Genomic DNA, 13,198 nt, shown 5'->3' on the forward strand with positions numbered 1-13,198 from the left:
AAGAAAAGGAGCACTGCCAGCAAAAATATACAGCAGTGCATTGGAAAATTGGTACTGTGATAAATGAATATAGCTGCCTTAATGGAATGCCATAAATCTTTCTAGATTGTCTGAGTCTGAGTTTTGTGGCAGGTATAATGCATTTCTGTCTCCACAAACAGCAAATACTGGAGAAAAAAAAAGAGAGAGACAGTTTAAAGAAAACTTCACAGATGATTTTTCTAAGAGACGCATAGTAGCACATATTATTTTCAAGATACATGATCTTGAAGTGATATCCTCTCACTAGCCAGTATTTAGGCCTACCATATGATTCTTCATTTCCTGCAATAAAAGGGTTGGTAGAACAGTGAGCACTTCAACAGAAATCCTGTTTGGATAAGTTAAAGAAAGCAGTATCTGCGTATAAACTTTTTGTTGTCTCTGACAGTGGCATCATTTAAAGTGTTTTCATGCTCTCTGCTGTTTTTAAGTCTGTCATTTTAAAAGTTATCATTTAGTGCATCAATTATAAAAGCTGTATAGCTATTTAGTTATCTAGTAATGTTTAGTAAAATGTTAAATAGAGAATTTGGTGTGCCTTTTTAAAACAAGGAATATAATGAAACTTCATTATACTTGCATCATGAAACCCAAGGCTCTGTCTCTGTGGCCATGCCATGCAGTTTTCAAATTTGCTTTCAGTTTTTAAGTGTATACTACCATAGAGTTTATGGTTCATTAAACCTATGTAGTTACCAGGCAGTTGAATGGAAAACAGCTGGGGATAGCAGAGTTGTACTTGGCTGTCATACATGGATTGTTTTAAGCCCAATTAATCAACGCTACTTTTTTCAATAAGCGAGTCTCTAGAACTCTTAACATTTGTTTGGGAAAGCTGCCATTTTCAAGCAGTTTGGCTAATGTAGTTTAGCTAAAATTGTATAACATACCTCCTCACTTCTTTTTCTGAATTACTTGCTTTAGTTTTGTTTTTATCCTGAACTCTTGGAGCTGACTATCAAATAACATCTGTTGGAGTTGGTGTTATATCTAGCTCTCATTCTGAGTTTGGCTGTAACTCATTTCCCTGCTTTTTCTCATATGCTGTTGCAATGAAAGTGAAGAATTTGTTGCTGTTCACTGCACAGTTTGTGAATCCGTGTCTCCAGATCTTCCCATTCACATTTAACTGGTGTGTTCTTGACTTCCAAATTCAGTCACATAAGGAGAAAAATGTTGGTGTGTATAAAAGTAAAGAGAAGACGACAAAACAAAAACAAAAAAAAATCAGCAGAGCTCTGGAAAAATTTTTAGAATTGAAGTTGGAGGCATGGGTCCTTCATAAGATTGGACAAGATAGTAGCAAATATTGGAGAACTACTTTTCTACATAAATTTACCTTCCAGGAATTTCTTTCATATGGACAATCACATAAGGAGGAGGTGTTCCCTCTCTGTAACTGAGCCCTGGCATCTTTTAACATAAGCATGAGGTGTTGTAGAGTGCCAAAGACTGTCCAAAGACTCACAGGGTCCAGAGTGTGACATCTTTCATTCTAGCCACAACTGATACAGAAATTTTAACATTTGATAAGTTATTTTTTTCAATTCATTGCATTAACCCAAAATGACACATGGTAGGGTTCAGGAGCATGCTGAGCTTACCACGTAAACATACACCTGTGTAACATATAGTTCTTTTAGTAAAATCCATGACTTAACTGGTATGATTGAGCATAAAGAAAGGACTCTGCCCCATGGGAATGGTACAGCACTGGGACAGTATGCAGTGATAGGGTGAGACCTTGTTGGTGGAGGCTTTCAAAACTCTAACAAAAGGCAGAATAACCCAATTTAGTTTTGCTGGCCGCTCTGCTCTGAGCAAGAGTTGTGACTGGAGACAACACAGAACTCTATCTGAATTAAAATTTTTCTGTGATTCTTTATATGTATTGCAATCTGAAGAACTGTCTGTAAATGGTGTTGTGGAATGTTTTTCTCTACTATTATGAGCCCAAGTTTCTCCAAGGCAGAGCAGGGAAGAAAAGTTTGAACATGAATTTTCCAATCAAATCTACTTTCTGTGTGTGTCTCAGTTATTAAAGGAGGAAAAACAAACAAACAAACAAAAAACAACAACAAAAAATAGATCCCTAAGATCTAATGGGGAATTTGTTTTTTGGAGACCAAACCAAGACAGGAAGGAAGGAAGGAAGGTGTTGTGTGTGTTTGTTTGTCTGTTTGTTTTTACAGTTTATTTGCTAGATTGACAAAAGAGGTGGATCCAATAAAGCATGCTTGTGAGTGGCACACCTGTAAGTCCCATAGCAGTTACCGGGTACAATTTAAATGAGGCGTTTTTACCTCCAGTTCTGCAAAAGGATGAATGAGACAAGTTATTTGGAAAACTGAAGGTGCAGGATATCTGCTGGGCCCCGCAGCAAAGAGGCTTTGAACTGCAAGCCTAGGGCAAAGTGACATTTGTTTTCTGAAGTATTGCTGTTCTTCTAGGAAACAGGATGTGAAATATAATGATTTTCTAGGCAGCTGTAGACCGGTGGATTCTATTCACAGCTTTAGTATGAGAGGGTAATGGCAGTGAACTGTCAAAATGAAGGCTTGTATGCTATTTCCAGCTCTATGAAAAATTACCTTGTGAAAGCTTTGTTATGCGATTTGTAAAATGCTGTGTGTGATGGTTGAGAGCCTTCTCAGATGATGAAAATTACTTAGAAATGAGGGCTCTAAAGGGCACATAAATATAAGCAGCTGTGGTGTAATAGGTAAGATTTCATCTCTGAGTCTCTAGACTTCCCATTCAATATATGTTTCTTAAACTAAAGTGTATTTCAGTGGATTTTTTGCTTCTTCCTAGCCTGGCAGCCTGATTCATCTGGAAAGTAGCATGCAGTATCATGTCATATACAAAAAGTGTATCTCCTTTTTTTGCTCCCAAGCTTATTAAAGATGAAGCCAGAAATAGTTATTTCCCCCCTACTTGGTACTTGTACAAACTTTCCCTCTTAATTTATCTTTGTGCTCTTTGAAAGTGAAATGAGTACCTCATTTAGTCCAGTACAGTATGTTAAGTTTTCAAATCAATAAATATTTATATAAAAAAAAAAATATCTTAAGCTTTACTTTTGGGTTATTACATGTACAACTTAATGAAATCATAATTGAATAAAAACAGTTTAGAAATGGCAAAGATATGAAAATCATTATGAATATCAGGAAACTGATAGTATATGGGCTTTGCAGAAAATCCTTAATGTTAAGCTCTTCTCAGAAAGCTAAAATTCCCATTTTAAGTGTCTATAAATACTGCATATGTATTTTAATATAAGTCCTAATAACAGGTGATGAAAATTAAATATTTCCATACAAAATTAAATTAGCCTCAAATTATCATATAGACATCAGTCAGTGTAAAATCTAGATATAGACTAAATTGTCTTTTGCTAACTAAATGAATCCATTTTCATTCAGTCCATTAATCAGCAAGCTGTAATCATAGTGACAGTTATAAGGCCATCTTGTTATGTTTTTCCAGGTATTATTCCTTCCTTAAGCAGTAATTAGTGACAGACTAAGTGCAATGAATGCTGCTTGTGATTAACATTAGGTTACATTTAACATACTGCAAGGCAAGATGCAGTGATAATTGTTGCTGCATGACCGAATTGTTATGTGACTGGGATGGTGCATACAGCACCAGATGGTGCTGTTGGGGGAGGGTGAAGGGACCAGGACTCCCTCATCTTCTGATTAAGTATGCCTGAATTATTTAGTTTAATCTTCAGAGATTGTATCAGGCACGCATACATCTGTGATGTGGACGTGCCTTAATCTGTTTTGCCTGATACAGGTACTTCTTCTTTATTCATATGTCGTTGGGTTACATACAACATGGCTTGGTACATCAGTTTGCATGATCCTGGAGAAGTCCAAATCCCACCTGTCACACAGATAAATAGAACTGGTGAAATACAGCTTTTCTGTAAACAGAATCAAGACATGAATGTGTGTCTGCTCCCAAGAGATCACCAGGTTACAGGATTTCTTAAAGGCTAGCTTCAGCCAGGGTTGAGCAGTCAGGCCTGCGCTAGCATTGCATTCAGCTGCACAACAAATAACTAACCATCTCCCTAGATGACACGTGCTGTCTTGAAAGCTGAGTCTGCCCAGTCTGATGGGTGTACTGCTGCAGCTCACAAAGCTTCAGTTTGCTGAGCTCTAGGGGGGGTGCAGTAGTTGAGGAGCTCTTCCAATCTTTTTCTTCTTCCCTCATCCCCAACCTCTGCCATCCCCATCAATCTCAACAGTTCAATCAGTGTCACCTGTGATGCTTTGGATTGCACGCTATACGTTGCAACTGGTGTCTTCTGGTTTAGGCCAAAGGATGTGATACTACATAGGAATGGAATAAATACATCAAAATTACTGAAACTATTATTTCAGCCTCAGAAGTGAGTGCTAGTGCATTGGATTTATGTTATGTTTTTTATGTTTTTTTTAAACAAGGCTAAGGTAGTCCATGTAACGCTGGATGGTCACAGCATCTCCCCACCAGAGGGCTTTCTTATCCGCAAGGGACCAGGCAACTGCCACTTTGACTTCGCCCAAGAAATTCTCTTCCTTGACTATCTGCAGCCCCAGCTTAATAGGGTACAAAAGAGGTAAAGTAGGATATTTTTATCTGCACCACGTAGTTTCTCTTAACTGTTCAATATTTATATGTATTTTTATTTTGAAGCAAATCTGTAGCAACTAGATGAAAATATAATGTTCTCTGATCTCAGTAAAATACATTATATTACATAATCTGGGGGGCAGAGGGGTGTGTGTGTTTTGACTTAATTTCTTGGGTTTGTTCTGTTCTTTTCCAAATAACCCAAGAATGTATATACAAACTATTTTGTCTTGGTCATTTTGGCAGGACTGGTTCAAAGAGAATGGAACAAGCTAGTATGGACTATGAAGCACCATTAATGCCATGTGGTTGTATCCTTCTCTGTCATTTTCTCATTTGGTATATAACTCCGAAGTGTTCTGTATAACGTTGTAATGAATCCTGACAGTTTTGAATCCAACAGTTTCTGGTGCTTTAAGAAATGACTGAGATACCAAGAATATGATTAAAAAGGTATGAATTAAGAGTAAATAAATGAAACAGAATATAAGAATGTGTCACCTGTAGTAAAATGCTCCAGTAGCTTTTTTTCCTGCCTTTTGGAATCCACCCAAGCTAGAGCTAGAGGTTCATAAGCACAGTATCCTGCCAGCCTGTCAACACTAGAAGTAGTCTGTACTTTTTGCGTATCTTTGAATGTTCTCATTGCTGTTTCTTGGAATTTGTCTTATTTTACATCTTTGTTAAGGCTGTGTTGATCAGAACCGTGTAATATTTTTGCCATTTTTGTTAAGTTTAAAAAGCCAGAAACATTGAGCTTTCTTAAATAAGTACAGACTTTTGTGATACTACTTCCTGTCATGCCATCCATCTACTTGACAGGCCTTTTAAATCCATTAGGCTATTCTAACCATGTTTAGAGACACTGAGGTCTCAGCAAGACTAAGTTCCTGACGGTTTCATGAAAATCAGTGGCTGGGTAGAGGAAAGAGAAAAATAGGTGCTCCACTAGAGAAATGGACAGCACATACCTATTACATTCTCTGCCATTCAATGAAGGGGCATATTTGCTGGCCAGTTACCACTCGTGCAATTCAAAACCAAGCAAAGGTGTATTCAGAAAATGTAGAAAGGCAATCAAGCCTCTAGATAAGAGCTGTGGTGTTAATAAGTTGCAATATATAATAAGGAAGGTCACACACTTAAAAATAAATAATGATAAAATAAAAATAACAATAATAAAAAATCATTAGTTCTTCATCTACAAGAATAACATACATGAGCATATGTGAATGTAAGTAGACAGACTTTTATGTAGTTGTTCCAACTGCAGATTTTCATTTTTGTGTATTACCAGTATTAGAAATGACAGACTTTTTCTCTGAAAATAATATAGTTTATTCACAGGGGTTTAAGACAAAGTCTGAAGTGAACAATACATTTTTTCACCCATATTATAACTAGATATAATGGAACTTGTTGCTATAAGATGTCACTTCAAAGAGGAAGGATCATGAATGATTGGACTTCTATAGACATTAAGAAGAGTAAGGATTGTTGTAATGTGTATTGAGAGTATTAAAAAAAACACTCTTCCCTCTTTATGGACTAAAAAGAAATTCTTGATGGCTGTATACTCTACAATATCTGTCTAATAATGTTTCTTATGAAAGCATTAGGTATTGGCCACAGCAGGAAACAAGGATGAATTGTGATTTTTTTCCTAAAAGCTTTTCTTCATTTCAAACAGAAATTTTCAGATTTGAATAGGAAATGCGAATTCTGTGGTGTCAAAGAGACCTGACTAATCTGTCAGACTGTATCTCCAGTTGTAAAGAGAATTGGCAAGCAGCTGCCATCCAAACTTGGTGCCAAAAAGCATGGTAAAACTTGCATCTGTTCAACTCCTTTACACTGAGATAAGGTGACAGCATCCAAAGTATTCAGGTTTCCAGAGCTGTGAATCTGTGATACAAATATGTAGCCTACTTTGGTATTTGGCTAAACAGTCCTTGTAGTATCAGAAGCATCTCATACACTGCAGATGAGAATGTCTAACATTGGAGATGTGTGTTGCACAGTCATTTTTGAAAGTGCAAGATAGATGTTCCATTAGGAAAAAGTATCAGCATCAAAATTTTCCTTAATAGCTCTTTGCTTTTCAGTTGTTTTTCAGTTTCAGCTTCTGACAACTTGGGGTGATCCGTACTACATCGGTTTGAATGGACTGGAGCTGTTCAATGAACATGGAGACCAAATCTTACTGACTGAAAACAGTATCCTTTCAATTTGATTCAGTGTTCCATGGGTAACCAATAGATGGAATGAAGGACACATCTGAAAGATTCATAGCAATCAGGGCCACTGAAGAGTTGCACTTCAGCGCTCTATATCAACTAAATTTGGCCTCACCTCTGTAGCTGGTAAGCTTATGGAGCAGGTAGACCTAGAAACCATGTTAAGGTATATGGAAGAAAGGGAGGTGATTGGAGACAGCTGGCATGGCTTTACAAAGGGCAAATCATGTCTGACTAACTTGGTGGCCTTCTACAACAGAGTGACACCATTGGTGGACAAGGGGAGAGCAATTGATGTTATCTACCTGGACTTGTACAAAGCCTTTGATACGGTCCTACACAACATCCTTGTCTCTAAATTGTAGATCTATGGATTTGATGGATGGACTGTTTGGTGGATACAGAATTGACTGGATGACCACATCGAAAGAGTAGTGGTCAACATGTCATTGTCCAGGTGGAGTGGTGTCCCTAAGCATTCCGTACTGGGACTGGTACTGTTTAATGTCTTCAACATGGATAGTGGGATTGAGTGCACCCTTGTCAAGTTTGTGGATGACATGAAGTTGAGTGTTGCAGCTGACCACTAGAGGGACCCTGACAGGCTTGAGAGGTGGGCCTGTACAAACCTCGTGAAGTTCAACAAGGCCAAGTGCAAGGTCCTGCACCTGGGTCAAGGCAATCCCAAACATCAGTACAGACTGGGTGATGAATGAGTAGAAAGCTGCCCTGCAGAGAAAGGTGTGGGGGTACTGGTAGATGAAAAAACTTGATATGAGCTGGCAACGTGCACTTGCAACCCGGAAAGCCACCCGTATCCTGGGCCACATCAAAAGTACGGTGGCCAGCAGGGCAAGGGAGAGGATTCTACCCATCCGCTGTCCTTTCATGAGACCCCACCTGGAGCCCTACGTTCAGCTCTGGGGCCCCAGCACAAGATACAGGGAGCTGATAGAGCAGGTTCTGCAGAGGCCACAAGGACGATCGGAGGGCTGGAGCTCCTCTCCTGTAAAGATAAAGAGAGACTGAGAGAGATGGGGTTGTTCAGCCAGGAGAAGAGAATGCTCCAGGGAGACCTTACAGCAGCCTTCCAATACTTAGATGGGGCGTATAAGGAAGATGAGGAGAGACCAGGGTGTGTAGTGATAGGACAGGAAGTAATAGTTTTGAACTAAAAGGGGTAAGATTTAGAATAGATATTGGGGAAAAAATCCTTTACCGTGAGGGTGGCTAGATAGTGGCTGGTCCAGAGAAGCTCCATCCCTGGCAGTGCCCAAGGGCAGGCTGGATGGGATTTGTGCAGCCTGGACTTGGGCGGAGGTGTTCCTGCCTATGGCAGTGTGGTTGTATCTAGATGATCATTAAAGGTCCCTTCCAACCCAAGCCATTCTCTGGTTCTATGAATCTTAAAGTGCTGGAAGTGTATACCTCCATATAGAACTGATGTTGTTCAATCACATTGTAAAAGCAGTGTTTCTTAACCAACTAAAACTGATAAAAATGTGGATGCTGTGTGTATTGTATGTCTCAACAGATCCTCATTTTCTTATAAATAGAGATTACACTGAAAAAAAGTCAAGGTTCTTTTCTGAGCAACATTTTTATTTATGTATTGTATGGTGCATGATGAACTTGAAATCTCCAAATCTGTGATGGAGAAGAAACATTTGAAATTGAAGTGTTAATAGTTTGTTTTTAAGATCGGGGGATTTTTGACTTAAATTGTATGCCTTTACAGTATGTCCTTATTGTATGTTTTTACAATGCCATGTAAAGATAGCACAGCTAGTTTGGAATAATCACCTGTTTCTGCTTGTACAGCAGTGTTTCTTGGGTATCTTAGGATCCCAGAAAAAGCACATCTGTCTCAGTACAGTACATGTGATAATTCAGCTACCAAGTCTGAAGCAAGCTTTTCTTAAATAGCTGAGTCATTTCTGTGCTATTTCTTAAATTCCTTATAAATATTGAGAGACTCCAACATTCTAGAAAGCAAAGCAAAGGGAAACTATTGTCCATCAAACTAGCTTGCTAGGGTCTTATAATTCTGAAGACAATGCCGTCCATCCACATTTCTTTGCATGTCTTTAGCATACATGTGTTTTTAACTGAAACATTCCCTTACAGAGGAAGTCTAGTTATACAGAAAGCCTATAGAAGGTTTAATCTTTCCCTCTGAAAGAAATGAAAGAAGGTCTTATTAGACAGTTAATGATTTTTATTAGAAGTATTATGGAACTTCAGGAAAATGCAGTCAGACTGACTATCTCCTACAAGGATACTTTTCTTAAGGTATCTTTCATATACGTTTCTACATGTTTGTGCTAAAAAAAAAAGTGGAGCTTTGTCACAAAATAAATAAAACAACACTTGGGAAGTGACTATTTCTGATAAGGGAACTTTATTGATGAAGTCATGAAGATGTACTTTAAAATAAATGAAATGCAGCTAATTAATTTCTTCCTATTTTAAATATAATTTTGAATGCCAGAATCTGTAAGAGTTTTACTGCTTTTAAAAATGTGTTCTCAAGTTCCTCGGCTAGCTAAGTAAAATACTTGGAGTATTTTATAATTTTTACTGCTCTATTCTATCTATAGAATACTTGCTCACGGAGTCTGGAAGAGCAAGCATGAACTTTTAAAATATGTTATTTCTGAAATGTCCTTTACAGTTATTTAAACTTAAAGCTTTTTTTTCCAGATATTGCTGCTTTTCCAGATAGTGTCAATGTTTTGGAAGATGTATCTGGAGATATCCGAACTCCAGACAAACTCATTGACAGAGTAAATAACACAACTGATGGCAGACATATGTGGCTTGCACCCATTCTTCCTGGTTTGGTACATTTTCCCTTTTCATTCCATTCTAGTGATGTGCATACATGTGGCCAAAAGCATAAAAGAAAGGGAAAACATGCATAATCTTTAGGTAAATTTGATATTAGTAAGCTAGGCTACCTTTCAGAAGACGTTCTCTTTATTCCAATTTCTCTTCACTGAAAAGGTAGCAGCAGTATACATCTCCCAGCTTTGTAACCTGCTTGTTATTTCCATGATGCAACAGCAAAATAATTTCCAGAGGTAGCATGGATGTTTTATCAGCTACTCTGATAATGTTACTGGTAAAACAGCTTAATATATGTGTTTTGTGCAGTGAACACCTTTCAAATGGGAATGTACTAAAATTGTAAACCATTTTTTGCAAAAGACAATAAATTTTGTTACAGTAATTAGAATTTCTTTAAACCTCATTAACTGTCTTGAATTCAAATTCATAAATTAGATATGACAGGCATAGTATTTCATGTCCTAAAACTCCAAGCAATTGAGCCCTTTTAGAAGCAGCATGTTTAAAATATGGGGTACCAAATATCTAAACAGGAAAAACTGATAAACTTAGATGAGTTCTTTGTTTTGGGAGAGAACATTTTTGCATGGGGCTGATTTTGGACATTGTTAAGATGTTTTTCTTAGAGGATAGATTTCAAAAGTAATAAAATGTAAACCTAAAGTGTGATGTGCTATAGCTTACTGTGTTGGAAAAATCCTTACTGCATATACTACAGTTATTTATTTAGACTACTATAAGCAAAGAATTAAGTCAGTTTTGAAAATAATTTGTATATTATTTGGTGATGTAATGCAGTGAGTATAGTTAAGATAAAACTTTAATTATACTTGGGAATACTGACTGCTTGTGTTTCTTAGGAAAATGGAAGTTCTGTGTAATGCCTGAGGTTCCTAGGGTCTAGATCCCACATCTTGAACCTGGTAATTAACTCGGGATGCACAGATACCCATTGTAGCATCGTGAATGGTTGATTTGACAACCGTCTGAGTTTGCATGTCTGACATGTGTTAATGTCCTTATAAAAACATTATTTTAGAGATTATTTCATTTTGGCAAAAGGAAAATAATGCCTGAGGTTCTAGCACAGATCCATACAATGTTTTTTGTGTCATCACGTCTGGCACCAAAGTAGTAGATAAGATATTATCCATTTTACCCTTTTTAACACTAATATGTGATTTGCAGGAGGGACAAGTAAGCAAAGTAATGGCCCTTTCTGTACTTAAGCTGTAGCAAGTGATACCTTCTCAAGATCCATATAGTTCTTTCCTCTCTGCCATCTTCCATGGTTTGGTTGCAAAGCCAGCAAGTACAAATGGATTAAGCAAGCAGCCTGTTAATGATCATTGTCTACAGTTGGGATGCTGAACCAAGTCTTCTGTATCCTCATTGTTAGCTTGCTATGAAACATTCCAGTTGTCTCGAAAGCTGAATTAACTTTTTACTATATTGGAAAATTTGAAAGCTTTAGGAAAAAAAGTATACAATGGGACTTTCTTTTCCTTTCTAAATTTGTCTTTCTTTCTACCTCTAAAATTTTAGAAACTTATTACTAATATAAGTTTGGTTTGAATTCTTTGTTACCCTTTTACTGATATTTTATTTGTTTGTTTGAATGCATTTTCCATCAAATTTTTCATTTTCTATCACACTAACAATTGTATTTGGACATTTTAGCCCAAATTTTCTCCCAGAAAAGCATACATAAGAGCAGCTTTATTGACCACATCTACTTCTCTTTCTTCAGTACAAAAAATACATAGTGATTTAATACAAATAACAGTATCTTCTACAAAACATTGAAGGATTAAGACTACAGAGGATGCTAGAGGGGGAACATAGGATACATTGGCCTAAAGTTGATATAGTAACTCATAAAAGGAATAGCATAGAATTAGCTGTAATAGGCAAGATTTGTTTCCCGTGACTTAATCTGTGTTCTTAACATCTTGACATTGATGTCACTTGAAGATAAAATGAACGATATCTCAAGCAATAATTATTTGGCAAGCATTAGGAGAGTTGTCTGTGTACCTGTTTTTGCAACTTGTGTGGGGTACACAACTTCTGTTAGAGTTTTGTTGGGATATATGAGAAATTTTAGTGTTGCTAGTAGGAAGATGGATTCCGCTCATAGTCAGCTTGTCTCATGCTGAAGCCCATGTCTGTGTTTTTGTTGATGTAATACTCATTAAAAGTGTCTTTCTAGCCCTCTCCCAAATGATTAGCAGTCCTGAATGACAAGCTCAGATGCAGATGTCATCTTCTGAGTTAATGTACATTTGAGAGGGCAGCTCTGGAGAAGAGGCAACATCTGTGAATTATCAACAGAGATTATAGCTGAACTTAAGTCCTTATCAGTTTTCTGCCCTCTAGCTATATCTCTTTAAATGCAGACCAATTTTGATGAAACTTGTATGAAACTTTTCTTTGGGGAATTTGTGCTCTAAAATGTAAATGAATTCTCTTTTGCAGGTGAATAGGGTGTATGTTATTTTTGATGTACCTACTACTGTTTCAATGATCAAGTTATGGAATTATGCCAAAACACCTCAGAGAGGTGTGAAGGAATTTGGTGTAAGTAATTTTGTATGCCTTGTTACTCTTTTGGTGAATCACCTTGCCATGATTTCTGCACTTTTTTCAGTTTACTTCAGTGTGATTCTATATAATCTGAAAGAAAGGGATTTATATCACTTATCACTGTATTTAGTATTAAAATGATTAACCTCTGCAAGTCATGTGTCCTGTTTATCAGGTGTTTTTAATAATTAGATAGTTAGATAATTGTTTTAAGATAGAATAATGCTTTTCTTTCTCTATAACTATTTTCTTTCTCTCTTAACTATAGAACAGGTCTGTAATACTGGTTAATACTGGTCTGTAATAACCACAGACACAGGTTTTGGACAGCTGAAGTGAGTTAAGATTCATTAATTCCTAGGTTTAAGAGTGATTTGCTCCAGTTAATAGAAGTGCAATTACATAGAGCATGAAATACATTTTGAGTACCTTTTTGAAAGCTTCATTAGAAATATAAGTAAGAAGACACAAACTGGAGTGGGGGGGGGGACCCACCAGCAAATGGAACAGAATGGAAATTTAGGCAGACAAAAACTAAAGTAATGACTGGACTTCTGAAACAAATAGTGCAAAATGTTTTTTAGTTATTTCATTGAGAGGACTACTGAAAGTGATTCCTAGGATTTTTTTTAATCTTTTTTTTTTTTTTTTTAATATCTTTAGCTTCTGGTGGATGACTTGCTTGTGTACAATGGGATTCTGGATATGGTGAACCATGTTGTGTCAGGCATCCTACCAACCTGTGACCCAGTGGTCCCATACCATACCATTCTCTTTACAGACGATGAAAAGATTTGCCATCAGAAGAGAAGTGTTATTAGGTATGTGGGTGGATCTTGAATGGAAGAGTG

The 13,198-nt window shown here is 37.0% G+C and overlaps 1 protein-coding gene across 9 annotated transcripts in view; it reads left to right on the top strand.

Annotated features, from left to right (window-relative positions):
- KATNIP (katanin interacting protein) overlaps window positions 1-13,198 on the top strand; it is an 85,149-nt gene that overhangs the window by 66,892 nt on the left and 5,059 nt on the right. For 7 of the 9 annotated variants that reach the window (XM_068699048.1, XM_068699046.1, XM_068699045.1 and 4 more), the window contains 6 exons: window positions 4,506-4,660; window positions 4,921-4,985; window positions 6,780-6,890; window positions 9,615-9,754; window positions 12,240-12,341; window positions 13,011-13,168. In XM_068699048.1, the coding sequence (XP_068555149.1) occupies window positions 4,506-4,660; window positions 4,921-4,985; window positions 6,780-6,890; window positions 9,615-9,754; window positions 12,240-12,341; window positions 13,011-13,168 (731 nt within the window). Of the gene's footprint in view, window positions 1-4,505; window positions 4,661-4,920; window positions 4,986-6,779; window positions 6,891-9,614; window positions 9,843-10,621; window positions 10,685-12,239; window positions 12,342-13,010; window positions 13,169-13,198 lie in introns of those variants that run through there. The other 2 variants (XR_011101588.1, XM_068699049.1) reach the window with 2 other exon arrangements.

This window comes from Anas acuta, chromosome 15, assembly GCF_963932015.1.
Source record: "Anas acuta chromosome 15, bAnaAcu1.1, whole genome shotgun sequence".
In the NCBI taxonomy this organism is placed as follows: Eukaryota; Metazoa; Chordata; class Aves; order Anseriformes; family Anatidae; genus Anas; species Anas acuta.